At 37.7% G+C, this 18,264-nt stretch overlaps 1 protein-coding gene across 2 annotated transcripts; it reads left to right on the forward strand.

The window, feature by feature from the left end:
• Positions 1–514: 514 nt before the first annotated feature.
• Positions 515–14,717, forward strand: LOC135275873 (solute carrier family 2, facilitated glucose transporter member 2-like). 2 transcript variants are annotated; one of them, XM_064378650.1, is made up of 4 exons: positions 517–603; positions 2,489–2,572; positions 9,066–9,158; positions 13,010–14,717. In XM_064378650.1, exons 2-4 carry the CDS (start codon positions 2,561–2,563, stop codon positions 13,274–13,276), a joined length of 372 nt encoding a protein of 123 aa, XP_064234720.1. In that variant the 5' UTR covers positions 517–603; positions 2,489–2,560; the 3' UTR covers positions 13,277–14,717. The 2 variants fall into 2 exon arrangements, with proteins under 2 accessions (XP_064234719.1, XP_064234720.1); XM_064378649.1 differs by lacking the exon at positions 2,489–2,572 and having other exon boundaries at positions 515–603; positions 13,010–14,714.
• Positions 14,718–18,264: the final 3,547 nt, after the last annotated feature.

An 18,264-nucleotide genomic window follows, 5' to 3' on the forward strand; every position in this document is an offset into this window, starting at 1 on the left:
CCCAGTAAAATGTTGAGATTCAAACCCACGTCCACAACTATCCAAAGCCCATTCAGGTAACCATTCAAGTCAACAATGGTCTCTGGCCACACAGCCCAGCTCTAAACAGAAACACCACAGCACTAATTCTCTGTGGAGCAGAATGCAGTGTGCCTCCCATGCTCCACAACAGAGCCCGGCAGCTCAGCATATTTCATCTTCTACAAACGACTCCAAAGATTTCTCTTTTCACCTGCTGCCAATCACTGCCACACAACACATGCCTTGAAATGTGACTGCCTCTGGTTTGTAACTTATGCCTAAGGGACCTGCTCCCATTTCCTTTCCTAGTGGAACAAAGGCACTGAAGCCACAGGTTGCTGAGGCAAAGCGCTTATTGATTAGATTCCCATCGATATTCAGCTGCTGCTGAGAAGATTAGACTTGGACTCTTAGGTCTGAGTAATCCAACTCCTCCCTCTCCTTGCTCCTCCTCCTGCAATGCATAACTAGGCCTAGGTAGAGCTGCAAATAAACAGGCAGGAGCTAGGTGCATGTGCCACACTCACGCAAGACCTGGAATTGATAGGAGGACTCCCAACTAGTAAAATGACAGAAGATAAGGTAAAACAGCTTTATATTCATTTCAAGTCTGGTTTTGAGTAGAGAGTTAGGGGAATACATTCAAGTCATATAGAGAATTTTGGGGAGGTTGGGCGCAGCTACCATAGATCAAAATTAATTCTCTTTACTTTTCCAATGGAAGAACTGTTTCTTATTCAGTAACTGGGTTTTTAAGGATTTTTGCTCTGTTAACCGACTAGTCTGCATAACTTTTTTCAAGTAATTTTTGCAAAACCATATTATATATAGTATATAATATAGATAATATATATTGTAATATCTAAAGAAATGTGTCTCCTCCCAACCAAAAAACAAAGGCAGATTAAACTAAATCTAATCATGAAAAACAGGAAAGACAAAAGAGGTAGAAGGGTTGTTCTAGATTTAAAAAGACTAAGAAGAACTAACAACCAAATGCAACAAATGATTTAGATTGTGGAAGGAAGAGAAAAACAGCAATAAGAGAAATATGAGGACAGTTGGGAAACCTTGAATATGACTGCACCTTAAATAATATTACTGTATCAATGCCACACTCTTGGATATAATAATGGTATTTAATTAGGTAAGAGTACGTCTTTGTTCTTTGCACATGCTAAGTATTTAGGGATGAGATTACACGAATATCTGCACTTATTTGTAAATGGTTCAGCCAAAACAACAGATACACAAACACACACAGAGTGAGATTTAAATCAATGTGGTGAATGTTAACCTTTGGTGATTAAAGGTGAAGGTTATGGAATGATCACTACACTACTGTTTCAACTTCTCTCTAGCTATCTCATTTAATCTACACATTTAATCCACTCAACAAAACAAAATGTGAGTTATTACTATTCTATCAGGCAAAAATAATAAACTAATCAGAGAAAAGTCACAGTGAGCCACTTGCTTAAGGCTATACTCCCCAGTAAAATGTTGAGATTCAAACCCAATACTTTAAAAAAAAACTTAAAAATAAAAAGGATATAGTGCCCTTGTTCCCTTATACGTGGTTCCTAAAGAAACTCACCCACCCCATGTACACACAATAATATAAGTTAATCAATCTGTACCTTTGTATGGTATCACCTTTAAGTTGCGATCTGGTGCAACTTACTGGGGAGCACTGCTTCATGTCATTAGCTGGCATGGTTAGGAGCACTGGCTTGGAAGCCAGCCAGACTTGGATCTGGGTTCTAGCAGTGCCACTAACCTGCTAATGAAACCTGGGTTAAGTTATTTAAGTGAGCTTTGGGCTTTCTCTTTTATGACAAAACAAGAACATATTGGGATATAACATACCCTTTTTATAGGCAAAGAAACTTAGGCTCAGTGATATAATATGGGATATTCAGGAATTATACTAGTATTTTAGAGTTTTGGGATAATTAAATGAGATGATATTAGAGAGGCTTAGATGACAAAGATTTTAACATTAATAGTTATATAACTATTAATAGTGTTATGTATTCTTTCAATACATATTATATAAATAGTACTTATAAGTTAACTATAAAATATAAACACTTTATATATATAATATATATATGTATATTATATAAACACTTTAAATACATATTATAGTGTTTTAAACCAATGATACATATTACATAAATAGTGTTTATATAATATGCATTTAAAGAATCATTAGCACATCATGATTTCATGAGTATTATAGCCCAGGATAAAACTAAAGTAGTTAGAACTTTAAGGTCAATATAAAGACAAATATTAAGTTAACAGCTACATAGATGGTATGTAGACTTAGCAAAATTCATAAAGATAGTAATCAAATAAAGTTTGAAAGATACTGCAAAAAGGAAGGTAATGTGCTTAACATAGTGTCTGGCATATAGCAGATGTTACAGCTTCATTCAAAACTGTCATTAAATTTCCTTAGGGACTTCTGAAATTATGTTGTAGATCTTTTCTCGATAACCAAGGAACAGCCTAATAATGGAACCCAGAAAGAATGAGAACTGAGGTAAAGTGCAATGTTTTTCAGCTTTGTGAATCTATCCAGACTTTGAAAGAAGTAGGAATAAGCAAGGGACTGAGGGTCAAGAGACTGGAGTTGTCACTCTGAATATGCCCAAAATACTCAAAGAAATCAGACAAATAACATAAACAACTTGGCCTGTGAGACCTCAGTTTCTACAACCAAAGAATGGAGGAATTAGACAAGAATCCATTGCTCTCTAAGGCCTCTTTCAACTTAAAAATTGCAACTTGATAAGCGCCTGGCTTTTTCCAAAGTTGCATGCAAGATCACCTTTGGTTTGGCTTTTGGAGACATACAAAAGAAAAGGGTATGAGCTTCTCCTCCCTAACTAGTCAATCAGTAGTTGCTGGAAAATCTGCTCTTTTGATTAGCAGTGGGGTTTAAGAACATCAGCTCTGGGTTCCCACACTAGCGTACCTGTCACTAGCTGTGTGATATTAGGCATGCTCTGTAATCCTCCCTAATCCCTGGTTTCCTCACCTCTAAAATAGAAATAATTTCATGTACTTTGTGGTATTCTTGCAAAGAGTATTGCTAATGTCTAAAAAGTTGACACCTGTTTGACAAAAGAAATGAATGAGATGATAAAGACATGATTAAAGATGCATTTGTTCTGTAGCCCTTTTACTGTTTATAGGAAGACCACATTATTTATTCAGTTTTTACAGTAACCCTATGCATTAACTATTTTTATAACCATTTTATAGGCAAAGAAACTTAGGCTCAGTAACATTAGGAGCCTAACTGAGACTCTTTTGTAGCTTTTCTGACTCCTACATCTATTTGTTTTTTCTAATAGACCCTATATGGCTTATAAGACACAATATAAGCACTACATTCTGTTTTATGTTAAAGTTCGGCCATTTGCTTATTTTACCCTTCCACATTTATCCAGCAGCATATTTTAAATTGAATATGGAATGCAGTTTCTCTGACCTAAGATTATTAAGCTCCTAATGAAGGTGGCATTTTTTAAAGCAAGCTGAACACCTTGTAACCTATGAATAAGTTAAGAGAAAAGGCTTGAAGATCTTCTGCACTTAGTAGGTATGTGGTCTTTGGACAAGTTACTCTTTCCATGTGAGTTCCCCCATGGATGAAATGATAATAATAATTCCTACCTCAACAACAGGGTTGTTGAGAAAACAGGTAAACCATTTAGAACCTCAGAACTTAGATTAAGATCTTCTCTAATTTCTTGCTATTTTCAGTAGCACTTACGTACTTATTTTTGTGTCAACTTCTTGGAGATTAGAATGGATGAATGAAGGTTGGTAGGGCTTATTAAGACTTGGTTGTTTTCAGAAATTACCCTCTTAGAAACGAAACCTTCTCTGACCAAGTCTAGAGCCAAGCCATGTATGAGGCTATCTATAAACTTTACTTCTTTTCATTTCACAACACTGGAGAAAGAAAAGATGAGGAGGAGGGAGCCATTTTAACACGGAGTTCAGAGAGGGGAATTAAACCTGCAAATAAAAGAGAGAAAAAGAAAGCAAAAAGAAAATGCAATCAAACAATTTCAGAGATTTTGATATTTGGGATAATCACTTTTGTTGGAAATTCTCAGAAATTCAAGTGACCTGCTTAAAATGATGAGATTGCTCCTTATCTGACCAATCTGGTGAAATTCTATTTAGGGGAGTTAAAGTAAGGAACTGCAGGCCCTGGGGTGGCAGAACCACACCAACCATCAAAGAGCCACCAGGAAGAAGATAAAGACTTTAATAACATGCTAAGATTTCTAAATGTTTCAAAACTCTCCTATCTCCTTCATAGTTGCTATTTTTATCATTCCAATAAAATGAGAAATTGATCTTAGAAACAGCTCCAGAATTTCTATAGTAAGGACTTAGAACGATTTGATTGGAAAGGAACAGGATGGGATCTCCAGCATCTTTAAAAATTAACTTTCATTTTTGTCAAAGTAATGTGGGAACAGTTAACACAGCTGTGACTTAGGCTGTGTATTTAAAGTGACAGGGGAGAACTAATGGAGATGATAGGGAAGTAAATCTGCTGCAGCTATCGCTATCACCCCAATTTCCATTTCTGTGTTGCCCCTGCTCACCATTAGCATGGCTTCTGATTGGACACTTAAAGGAGAAATAAATTATATGTTCTTCTGGCAGAAGGAGAGGGAGAGAACCCCCAGAAAGCAGAAACCCAGGGATGAAGTAGGAGGTGGCAGTCACTAAGAAATCAAGTGCAGCAAAAGAAAAAAAGATGCAGGGATGAGATTGGGGAAGTATATTGTGGTCTTGGGCTTGGTGGTGGGAAGATCCTGAGGTTCCTCTTCAGCTCAGCTACATAGGAGCAATTGAATAGGCTTTCCCTTTTTGGACTTCTGTCCAGAGACCTCACCAAAAGTTTCTATTGGGAGGTGGGCGGAAAGGGATTTGTGTGGTAGGTGATGAGAAAATGCACTTGAGATTTCTGGGTGTTTGAAGCCAAATAGCCAAACACCCACAAGTGATAAATTCTGTGAATATGTAGGCTCTCGGCTCTTTTTTTTTTTGAGACAAAGTCTTGCTCTGTATCCTGGTTGGAGTGCAGTGGCACAATCTTAGCTCACTGCAACCTCCGCCTCCCAGGTTCAAGCGATTCTCCTGCCTCAGCCTCCTGAGTAGCTCGGATTACAGGCATGTGCCACCATGCCCAGCTAATTTTTGTATTTTTAGTAGAAACAGGGTTTCACCATGTAGGCCAGGATGGTCTTGATCTCTTGATCTTGTGATCCACCAACCTTTGCCTACCAAAGTGCTGGGATTATAGGTGTGAGCCATAGCACCCAGCCACTATTAGCTTTTTATTTATAAAGATCATGATCCTAGATTTTTCAGATGTGCATGGCTTTTGAATATCGGTATCTGACTAATGAGGGATCCAAAATAATCAAGAAGTTAAAAGCATAAGCTCTGGAACCAAGTCATTGTTCTTTAATTTACTAACTGTGAGATGTTAAACTAATCTAGTTATCTATAAAATGAGGCTATTAATGGTGCTGCCACGAGGATTGTGGTAGGCAGAAAAATCATCCTCCAAAGATGTCCACAGCTTCGTCACCAGAACCTGGGAATATCTTGCCTTACATGGCAAAAGACTTTACAGATGTGAGTAAAGTAATAGACCTAGAGATGAGATTTTCCTAGATTACCCTAATGGGTCAAATCTAATCCTATGTATTCTTAAAAGGGAAGAAATTTCCCAGCTACTTGTCAGTGCCAGAGAGATGTAACATGAGAAGGACTTGACCTGCCCATTACTTGCTATAAAGATGAAAGAAGGGCACTGGTAGCCAAGGAAATTTGGTGACCTCTAGAGCTGGGAATGGCCTTTAGTTTATAACCAGGGCAAAAAGACAGACTTTAGTCCTATAACCATGAGGAACTGAATTCCATCATCAACCCAAATTTTCTCCAACCGCCTCTAGAAAGGAACACAAGCCTGTGTGTACCAATACCCTGACTTTAGTCCAGTGATACTTATACCAGACTTCTCATCTATAGATGTTTTTTGTTGTTGTTGTTGTTGCAGAGATGGGGGTCTCGCTATGCTGCCCAGGCTGGTCTCTAACTCCTGGCCTCAAGCAATCCTCCAGCTTTGGCCTCCCAAATGCTGGGATTATAGACATGAGCAACCATGCCTGGCTAAACCTTAAAATAAATACATTAGTGTTGTTTAAGATGCTGCATTGGTGATAATTTGTTAGGGCAGCAATAGAAAACTAATATAAGAAGTAAATGAGATAATCCACATAGTGAACAGGCATGCAGATAGCATGAGTAGTATTAGGCTTTGAATCTGTTTGTATTGCATCTCACATCAGATTTTCCTGATTTTAGTGATGTAGAGTATGAGGGAGGTGGGTTAAAGTCCTCCCAGGGTACTCCTTACCCCCTCACTACTGACAATGGCTACTCTCTGTAAAAAGGATGAAAATCGCTATCCTTGGAAACAGCTTGAGGGGAAAAAGGATTTGAGGAGAAACCACCAACTAAGTAAATAAAACCCCATCTTGGCTTTGGCTATCTGAGCCACTGAGTTTTAGATGTCTAGTTACATTTTAGAGGATAATTCAAAATCTTTCATGATCACATACACCATATATCATATAGTATGTGTATGCATTTTATATAATATATAATTCATGCATAATAAACATAAAATGTTAATATATATCTTATATATGATATAAATGATATATAAATATATAAGATATAAGTGATAAATATCAGATGTAAATGATATATAAATATACAAAATAAATATACATATATATTTTGAGACAGGGTCTTGCTCTGTAACCCAGGCTGGAGTACAGTGGTACAGTCATAGCTCACTGCAGCGTGGACCTCCTGGGCTCAAGCAATCCTCCTGCCTCAGCCTCCTGAGTAGGTGGGACTACAGGTGTACACCACCATGCCCTGCTAATTTTTACATTTTTTTGGTAAAGATCTTTTTTGGTAGAGATCTTTTTTGTAGGGGTCTTGCTATGCTACCCAGGCTGGTCTCGAACTCTTGGGGTCAGGCCACCTGCCCATCTTAGTCCCTGAAAGTGATGGGATTACAGGCATAAGCCACTATGCATGGCCAATTTATATCTAATAAGTATATTATACAATATTATATATCACATACATATTATTCTTTTGGACAATACATATGTATCATATGACCGTATCTTTTGGGTCAACTTTGAAGTCCTTTCTTTCAGAGAAGGAAGTTGTTAGGAGGGAAAATTGGTAAGATACCCCCTATATTAGTGAAAGGGGTAGAAGTTTTGTAAACCTACAGATTCCCTATCCCCACCCCAGAGATTCCAATCCAGTAGTAGGTCTGGGGCTATCTCTAAGAAGCTACATGTGTAACAGGCTCTCCAAGTAGGGTCTGGGTTTAGAACAACTGGACTAAATAATTTCAAGGGCTCCCAGGGTGGTTCTGTGATACTACTTAGTGAAATTCCTGATCTCCAGCTTTTCAGGGTAATGAGGGTTCCTAGCTAATTTGCTATTCTTTATACTAGGGCTTTATATTAGGATAAGGGGACTTACAATCATCTCACAATTTTGAGAAAAACTGAAGCGCCTGTAAGGGAAATGGCTAGGGTCACACACCCACTACAAGAGTGAGAACTGGAATCCATGTTGACATAACTCATTTATTTATGCAACAAAGTTCCTACTATAACCTGAGCATTTTATTCAAAAATTTAAATGATGTAAATGCACATGAAATATTTTCCTTATAAAACGTCTAATCATATGAATAAAGAAAAAATTTCCTTCACTCTCCTTCTCCAGCCTCATATTCCTCCTTAAGGACCATCAACTTGTTTGTTCTTCAAGAAAACATTCTATTAATTATATACATCATGCACAAATCAAGTAACTGATTTTTTTAATCAAACAAACTCATGTGTAAGCCTTTTACAAAACATTAATCAGATTACATAACATCCTTTTTCACTTAAAAATAAGTCAGTACATATAATCATATTATTCCTTTTAACTGCTGCATAGCATATTATATGTATCTGATATATGTATTATGATGTATCCGAATCTATTGACTACTTCCCATTGAATGATATTTGGGTTTTTTCTACAATTTTGCTATCACATGCATGCACACAAAAAATGCTACACTAAGTATCTGTATGCATGGTGTGATTTCTCTGAGATAGTTAGACATGTAAATATAAGTTCAAGGGGATGAATATTCTGCCCCTTTTCTACAGTTTTATTGTAGCTACATGGAGTTGGGGAGAAAATAATGTCCCTTATCCTACAATTCTAGGCTGAACTAGATGCAAGTCCTGAAAAGTATCCTTCCCTAGATGTTGATGAAGAACATGATAAAGACTAACTAATGCCTTTTACATGAATACTGAGGTGTTTTGTCACCACGGCAACATCCAAAACAGCTCCCTATCTCTTTATTACTGGTGTCTTATTTTACTGCACCCAGTGATATAATGACTCTTTCTACCTTGGCAGTTCCCTTCCAGCAGCAGCAATTCTAGTTCTCCATCCTGATTCTGAATCCACATATGTAAAGTTCAACAAAGTTTGGATTTTCTCTGTAATGACTATTTGGGTGGATTTTTTTAATCAAATAATTTCAACCATTTTTCTCATATATTATATGCCTCCCTATTCTGGTATTCAGTGAATAGACAGCAGAAGTATGTTATTGTCATACACATACATGGAACAGAATGTCTGTTTCCTCCCCTGGAGGAAGCTGTCCCAAACTTCTTTCAGCTTTAGCAGTGCATGGGAAATGATGATGGCTCTCACATTCTTGTATGAACAACACCTGCCTGCCGGGAGCACAGGGCATACTGTAAATCGATACTGAGGGGAAAGAACCAGCCTGTGAACCCTGTAAGAAATCCAAGTTGCAGCCTGCCAGAAAGATGGGAAACTAAAATTGCCTGGTGTCTCCCTGCCCTGTGTTTTGCCCCCTGCAGGTCACTGGGACCTTGGTTTTCACTGTCGTCACTGCTGCACTGGGTTCCTTCCAGTTTGGATATGACATTGGTGTAATCAATGCACCTCAACAGGCAAGTGAAGTATATACAAGTTCTCTTTTTGGCAAGTTCTGTCAATGATAGATATCATATGTTCCTCATACACAGAGATAAAGGGTGTCCACGTGGGAGACACGGTTATCCTGGCCTGTCAGGTATGATGCGTGTTGTTCCAAAGCTGATAACTTGGCCTTGACTCCTCAGTTAACAATTGCAGGGTAAAGAAAGGAGGCAATAAAGAATTCTTAATCTCTGACCCTGCTGTTTGCTGAGCTCACAGAAAACTCCAGCCAGAATATCATGTGCTGAAGGATACTTTCTAAGAAAAAAAAAAAAGAGAGCTTATTGCAGCATTCATTCAGCGCTCTCAGCCATACATGAATGAAAAGTGCCAGGGAATAAGAAGGATATGTTTCACTCAGGGCACATGTTTTGAGCACCTACTTATTTGCACCAGGTGCTTTAACATAGGATCTCCCCACTGGACCTCCCAACAACCTTATTATGCCCATTTCCAGTCTATATTAAAACCTTAAGAAGCCCTAAACTAAAAGAGATTATAGTCCTTCCCCCACCATTCCTGTTTCCCATAGGTGATCCAAAGTAAAATAGTGTAAAACTTTAGAATAATATTCAAGAAGTTCAATAAAGTTTGGCTTCTCTCCATGATGACTATTTGGGTGAATTTTTTTTCTTTCTTTTTTTTTAATTTGGGTGAATTTTTAATCGAATCACTTCAACGTTTTCCTCACATATTTTGTGCATCCCTATTCTGGTATTCAGTGAATACACAGGAGAGGTATGTTATTCTCAGCTCCCACAGCCCTCATTCCCCTCTGCTCTAACTCAGACTCTGAGGTCATTGAGGGCGGGACTGATGAATTGTTCCTTTTCCTATCACTGGTGCCAAGCACAGCAGTTGGCATAAAGAAGGTATTCAATAAAGAGGAGTGAATTAATGAGAGAGGAGAGAAGGAACCTGGGGAAGAGGTGGCATAAACTGAAGGTACAAATATTTTTTGGGTGCTTTCTATAAGTCCATTATATTTCTTCTGCTTCTTTTAGAACATCGGGCCACAAGGAAAATGTAAGATACTGCAGGGTGTGGATATGTGAAATGTGTGCTGACCATAATCCATCACCTGAAAAGGGCTGCTTCCTGCTGAAAGATGTGATCCAATTAGGTGCTACAATCATCATGAGTGTGGCAGGCTGAGAGACCCAGGACATAGTGCTGGCGGTCAAGAGACCAGAGTCATACCTCTTTTGTGTGGGTGATGACAACACATGCCAATTTAGCAGGTTTCCTGGAATTTAGTTCAACATCGCCATGACTTGATTAATAGAGCCCCTTCCCTTTTTGTGGAAGACCTTATCACATCATTAATTAAGCCATCCCCGGCCGGGTGCAGTGACTCTTGCCTGTAATCCCAGCACTTTGGGAGGCCAAGGCGGGCAGATCACCTGAGGCTGGGAGTTCGAGACCAGCCTGACCAACATGGAGAAACCCGTCTCTACTAAAAATATAAAATTAGCTAGGCGTGGTGGTGCATGCCTGTAATCCCAGCTACTTGGGAGGCTGAGGCAAAAGAATTGCTTGAACCCAAGAGGCAGAGGTTGCAGTGAGCCGAGATGGTGCCAATGCACTCCAGCCTGGGCAATAAGAGTGAAACTCCATCTCCAGAAAAAAAAAAAAAAATTAAACCATCCCCTGCTAGTCCGCTAGTCATCAAAGTCTTACAGGGAAGTTTAGACTAAGTTTTCACCTCCTTCAATCCAAGTCCCAGAGCCAGAGCTGAAAACACTGATCCCCATACTGGCATCCAGATTGGTGCCCTCTCTATATATAGACCCTTCCTTCTGTGTTTAAAGAATTGCTGAAACACCATTTAATAAGAATGATTTTTTAAGCCCTTTATTTTTTTTATTAGCTGAATGACATTTGGGATTATTTGAAAGGATTTTAAAATCACACTTTCATATGGTTATGAAAATTACACATGCCTACTGAAGACAGTATTAGGGAAAAAATTACCCATAATTATTCTACCTGAATGAGCAAACTGCTGAGAACATTTTGGATATTTCCTTCCAGCTTTTTTTTGTCTATGCATATTATTCATATAAGGCAGCCTTCTAGTGAGGCAAATGTTTTAGTTTTCGTTTTTTGAGACAGACTCTCACTCTGTCACCCAGGCTGGAGTACAGTAGTGTGATTTCAGCTCACTTCAATGTCCACCTCCCAGGTTCAAGGGTTTTCCTGACACAGCCTTCCGAATAGCTGAGATTACAAGCGCCAGCCACAATGCCCAGCTAATTTATTGTATTTTTAGTAAAGACAGGGTTTCGCCATGTTGGCCAAGCTGGTCTCGAACTCCTGACCTCAAGTGATCCACCCACTTCGGCTTCCCAAAGTGCTGGGATTACAGGCGTGAGCCACCATGCCTGGCCTGAAGCAAATGTCTTGATCAGACTTCTTTATAAAAGGATGCTCAATTCTTCCCCTAACTCAGCTGGCATTATCAAATGAGGCTTGCCCGTAACTAGTAACCCAGAGCAGCTGCACTTCAGGTCCTTTTCAGAGAGTACTCTCCCAGCTCACTGATGCTAAACAGTGACCAAATCATCTTTTAGAGGAATGACATGGGAGGAAGATGGCCTTTTACTCAATTATACTTTGGTATAATTGGACCCTACTGAAGCACATCACAAAATATGGCTCCATGAAATTTAGTTTTCTATGTTGTTTGTTCTGTTATACACTTAACTCCATGAGGACCCACAGGAGAAACTTCCTTCAGGTCTCAATACCTTCTCAAGGGCCACTAACTTACTGTTGTCTTTGGAATTCATCAATAATATTCCTGGTTGTTTTCCTCTTTTTGCCTTGGCAGCTAGGAAGTTTCCTGGTAAATGTATAGCTCACTTCCAACAAAGAAACACCACCTAGTGTTTGAATTCTGTATGCTAACTTTATTTTTGACCTTCATCTTATCTTTCCCAGACTTTTTTCTTATATCCACTTTCATTCTTCTATTAAAATACTTACATAAGTCAATTTAAATCCTGCTGTGCAGAAGTAACACTAGCATGAAAATGTATCTTTTTAGCCTGCAGAATATATATATATTTGAGACAGGGTCTTACCTTATCACTCAGGCTGGAGTGCAGTAGCTCGATCTTGACTTGCTGCAGCCTCAACCTCCCAGGCTCAAGCAATCTTCCTGCCTCAGCCCCCCAAGTAGCTTGGACTATAGGTGTGCGATACCATGCCTGGGTAATTTTTAGTATTTTTGTAGAGATGGGGTTTCACCATGTTGCCCAGCCTGGTCTCAAACTCCTGAGCTCAAGCAATCCACCCACCTCGGCCTCCCAAAATGTTGGGATTATAGGTGTGAGCCACCACGCCCAGCCTAGCCTGCAAAATAGTTTCAATTTCAATAGTTGCCAATACTTAAAACTTGAAAAAATTTGCATAAAAATGCAGATTTCTGACTTTCTGTTAAAAAAGTAAAGGTCATCCCACACCAGTTTCACATTTGCAGCTTTTTCCTTTAGGTAGGGTAAATGCTCTCCAGTTCTACAATCCTGACCATTCCCTACTAGGCCCAAACAGTAGAAAATGTATCTTAGTCCGCTAGTCATCAAAGTATCACATGTTTCTTTCATTTATTTGTTCCTGCCTGGTTCTGGTTGGCAATGGAATTTGTGACCTCTGTTTTATAGGATATGGCCAACTGTAAACAAATCTATCCATGTTTATACATATATAAAACCCATAATTGAGATGGTACTATTTAAATATGTAACAAACACTTCAGACAAAACAAACAAAAATACATAGAATGTTTGAAATAGTAAAGCTATTTTCCTTTATCTCCTAGACAATAATATCTCACTATAGACATGTTTTGGGTGTTCCACTGGATGACCGAAAAGCTATCAGCAACTATGTTATCAACAGTACAGATGAACTTCCCACGATCGCATACTCAATGAGCCCAGAACCAACCCCTTGGACTGAGGAAGAGACTGTGGCAGCTACTAACCTAATCACCATGTTCTGGTCCCTGTCTGTATCCAGCTTTGCAGTTGGTGGAATGATTGCATCATTCTTTGGTGGGTGGCTTGGGGACACACTTGGAAGGTAGGCAAATTTCATAAATAAGCATAAACAGAAACATTTGTATTTTCATTTTGTTAACATTTGTTTAGGAAAATATTATCTTTCTTCTTGCAGGATAGTTTTAGAGTTGTTTTTCAACTCATGACCCTATGAGGCATATCAATGTTAGATCAAATCAATGAAAAAAGCTGTTGCAACAGTCTGGTTAATTGTTCAGACATTTATAGCAAATGCGAGTTTTGTGTGTATTTCTAGATAATTGCTTTGATCCTCTAGCTTTGTAAGTTATAAAATATACTAGGAAACCACTACATGAACCGTTAACTCAGAAACTTAGCAGAAGAGACTAATTAAGACTTTTTAACCTGGGAGTACACTGTTGGCTTCACCAAATCACACTGTTTCTCATACACCCAGTTTTTCCTTTTTATATTAGAATTTGGCATTTGGATCAGTTAAGTCCAAAGGTTCAGTCAATATCCCCAGCTCCCAATTGCTCAACGTACTTGGTATGCGGTTCTGGCTGCTGATACTGCTTGCTATCTCAAAGCCCCAACCAGAGATGAAGCAAGAGTATCTCCATTTATCGCTTGGGTTTTTTTTAAAAAAAAATACTTTAAGTTCTGGGGTACAAGTGCAGAATGTGCAGGTTTGTTACATAGGTATATGTGTGCCATGGTAGTTTGCTGCACCAGTCAACCTGTCATCTACATTAGGTATTTCTCCTAATGCTATCTCTCCCCTAGCCCCTCAACCCCCAACAGGCTGTGTTGTTCCCCTCCCTATGTCCATGTATTCTCACTGTTCAACTCCCACTAATGAGTGAGAACCTGCGGTGTTTGGTTTTCTGTTCTTGTGTTAGTTTGTTGAGAACGATGGTTTCCAGCTTCATACATGTCCCTGCAGAGGATATGAACTCATCCCTTTTTTTATGGCTGCATAGTATTCCATGGTTTATATGATAACTTGGGTTTCTATTAGGTTTTTTGGATTAAAAATATCAGTGGAACTCCTTTACCCTCAAATTTTACTTATTTATGCAATGTACTAAAGCTGTTGGGATTTCCCACCCTATATAGAGAGGAAATAGAATATCAAATTATTAATTTTTAGATTTATTCTCTCCTCTTTGAGTTCAGCTTTTGTATATTATCTTTTTTCTCCTGATAAAAATAATATGTCAATCATGAAAAATTTAGAAAATGAAAATGCCTTTAATGATGTAAATGACAATTCAGGCAACTAACTTAATTCTGGATTACAATTCACTTAGTTTTTTTCAATTCCTACTATAAATTATCATTTTTAGCTGTCTGGTTATTAAAATTCTGATAATTCTTCCTCTTACACTGGAGCTTTTATATAAAATGACTGTAAGTTTTCTTAACTACAGTATCATGGTAACCCAAGTTTTACTGTTATTCTTATTTGCAAAGGAGTTTTCTCCACCATAAAAGACAGTGGTCAATTTCTTACATTCTAATCAACTTGCTGATGTTCAGCTGAACTTTAAATAAGAATCTGTAAAATACAGATTAATAAACAATTTCATCATTTAAAAAAATTAAAAATAATTTCAATGTGTATCAAGTTGGTTTAAGTAGTAAATGGAGAATTCTCTAGATTAATTATTTATTTCTAAAGTAAAAAAAAACACTTTCCATCCTGGAAGAGTGTTCCAGACAGAGGGGAGATAATTTGGTATGCACAAGCAGTGGGGAGTCTGCAGCAAGGTGAACAAAGGTGAAGGTAGAAGGAGATGTTAGAAAAGTAAGCAAGGAATCAAACCATTCAGGCCTTGTAAAGTTAAGCATTTTGATTTATTCTCATTTGTATAAAAAGCAGTTGAAGAATTATAAGCAGGCAAGTGTTTCCTAATTTATTTTTTTAAACATCTTCTGGTGATTATGAGGAAAAGAAACTGAAGTGAAGCAAGAGTTGAGACAGGAGAGGAGTTAGAAGACTATTGCAATACTCAAGGCTTTTGAACTAGGGTGATGGTGAGTAGTGGTCAGATTCAGGGTATATCTGGAAGGTACAGTGGACAGAACTTTTCTGAAGGTATAGTGGATTGGCTGTAGTATCTGATTTGGAATGATTGTTGGTGCCATTTAATGAACTAGAAAAAGCTTGTGAGGAAGTATCAGGATAGAAAATGGAAGGAGGAAGAGTTCTGTTTATTTATGAAAAAAATTGAGATTGTACCTACTAGACATTCAAGTAAAAATGATGAGTAGGCTAATTAGTTGGTAGCTAATCATCTAGCATTTGCAAGGAAAGTAGCACTGAGCCCACATTTATCTACTTTTTTAGCCCATTTTCTTTCCCTACATATTATTGCTGCATATGCTGTACCAAAAAACAGAGAATGAAAAACAATAACATCTCGATTTTTGTATGAAGTTGCACCAAGAAAAGTTAGATTAAACGCCATAAAGCTTTTTGTTTGCTTGTTTTATCTTAGTTTGGTTTGATTTAGTTTTTTTGTTTTGTTGTTCTCATTTGATTTGTAATTAATTAGATTTCTTTCCCTAAAAGGCATTTAAAAGTGATTCAAGGCTTCCACTATTGGGAAGCTGGAGTAGACATATTTTTCCCTATTTTTTCTTCTAACTACAACTGAAAACCCTGGACATTAACATAAAATAAATACAAGAAGACTATGAAAGATGAAAAGTAGAAGTCTGACTAAACTCTCAAACCCGAGGAATAACAGTGGTGAATTCCCTGGGTTTCCTTTTTGGCTAATATATCCTAGACTTTGAATTGAAGAATCCAGCAACCCAGAAATACTAATTGAGTATAGACAAAAAAGTCCTCCCAAAACCTGCTCTCTCTCTAGCCAAAGGACAGGGAAAGGGAAAACTTATCAAGGCGGAAAACTTTTAGACCATAACTGCTTTATTTTATCTACTCATAATAGAAATATGGTGGTTCTTTCCCCACCTATAAAAGACCAAGTAGGAAGCCTAAATTTCCACCCTCATGAGGCTGTAGCAAGGAGCCCCAATGTCTCTGCTAGGGTGGTATCAGAGAAGGCCAACAGGGAGCCAGAACTTTCTTCCTCACTGTGATGAGGCTTCCCGCCAATGATATCAGTGGAAACTCTGTGGGGAGCCTGGATTTCCACTCCTACCTGAAGTAACAAAGCACCCTTATGTCTCTCGCAAGAGTGCTATCAGAGGAGGCCTGGTGGAGAGTCAGGAATTTCACCATTGTCCATCAGTACTCAGGCTATCCCCATCATAGCATCAGTGGAGACCACATGGGGAGCTGGTAGTTCCACTCTTGCCCAGCATTAATGAGGAACTTCCCCCTACCTTGTGTGTCAATGGAGGCTGAATGGACAACCTAGACTTCTACCTTCACCTTTCAATGACAGACAAGTCCATAATCATAACTGTAGACTACAACACCCTTATCTCAACAAGTGACAGAATAATTAGAACAAAGAACTAGAAGAAATAAAAAATATTATCAATTAACAGGCTCTAATCATCATTGATAGAACATTCTACCCAACAAAAGCAGAATACATATTATTTTCAGGTGCTCAGGGAGGATGAAGAACACAGAGGTAGAAATGAAACACTGACTCCAGGTGGGCCTTGAGGGAGCAAAGGGTGGCAAGGTCTCCTGACAAGCTTCAGCAAGAGCCATTGCTCTATATATTATTTATATGATCTATATACAAAAATAAGTCATATTCTGGGACATAAAACAAACCTCAACAAATTTAAAAGAATTGGAGTCATACAGAGTGCTCTCTCTGTATACAATGGAATCAAACTAGAAATCAACAACTAGAAAATCTCCAAACACTTGAAAATGAAACAACACACTTCTAAAATAATCCATGGGCCAGAGGAAGTCTCAAAGGAAATATAAAAATATATCAAACTGAATTCAAATTGAAATATAACCAAAGTACATCACTACACACCCTGCAGACATCAGAAGAATGGTAACAGAATACTAGGAACAACCCTATATATAAGTTTGGCAACATACACAAAACACATCACTTCTCCTTTAAAAACAAAATACTGCAACTCATCCAATATGAAATACTCTATTAGTCTTCTAACTATTAAAGAAAGTGAATCTGTAACTTAAAATACACCAAAAAGAAATCTCCAGACTCATATTGTTTCACTGCAGAATCCTACCAAACATGCATTTTATACAACCTCAAAAAATTAAAGAGAAGGGATGACTCCCAAATTCATTTTATGAAGCTAGGATTACCCTGATGCCAAACCAGACAAAGACAGTTCTAAAAAGGAAAACTATATAATATACCTCATTAATATGGTTGTAACAATCCTTAATAAAAGTTTAGCAAATAGAATTCAGCAATATATTAAAAGTATACATCATGAGCAAGTGAATCTTATTTCAGAAAAACAAGTCCGATTCAATATTTTAAAATCAATCAATGTAATTCACCATATCAACAGGTTAAAGAAGAAAAATCATCTGATCATATCAGTTTATGCAGAAAAAGTATTTAACAAAGTTCAAGTCTCATTCATGATTTAAAAAACAAAACTCTTAGAAAAACAGAAATAAAGAAAAACCCTCAACTTGATAAAGAACATCTACAGAAAACCTACAACTAACATTATATGTAATTGTGAAAGATTAAATGCTTTCCTCCTAAGACTGTAAACAAGGCAAGAATGTCTACTCTCATCGCTCATACTCAACCTAAGTGCTGAATGTTGTAGCCAATATTATAAGGCAATAAAAGGAAATAAAAATCATACAGATCAGAAAGGAACAAATAAAACTTCCCTATATTTGGATGACATGATTGTCTACACAGAAAATCCCAACGAATCTACCAAAAACCTCTAGAACTAATAAATGAGTTTAGCAAGATTTCAGAGTACACAATGAACACACAAAAATGATTTATACTTCTATATTCCAGAAGTGAATACCTGGTCACCAAAATTAAAAACACAATACCATTTAAAATCACTGAGAAAAATAAGAGTTAGGTGTAAA

Source organism: Aotus nancymaae, unplaced genomic scaffold (assembly GCF_030222135.1).
Source record: "Aotus nancymaae isolate 86718 unplaced genomic scaffold, 86718_ANA_hifiasm-v0.15.2.pri h1tg000019l, whole genome shotgun sequence".
Taxonomy (NCBI): domain Eukaryota; kingdom Metazoa; phylum Chordata; class Mammalia; order Primates; family Aotidae; genus Aotus; species Aotus nancymaae.

Excerpts from the sequence above, each read along its gene's own strand:
- LOC135275873 (XM_064378649.1), top strand. Across the intron at positions 9,159-13,009 it reads TAATCAATGCACCTCAACAG|ACAATAATATCTCACTATAG; the intron begins GCAAGTGAAGTA and ends TTTATCTCCTAG.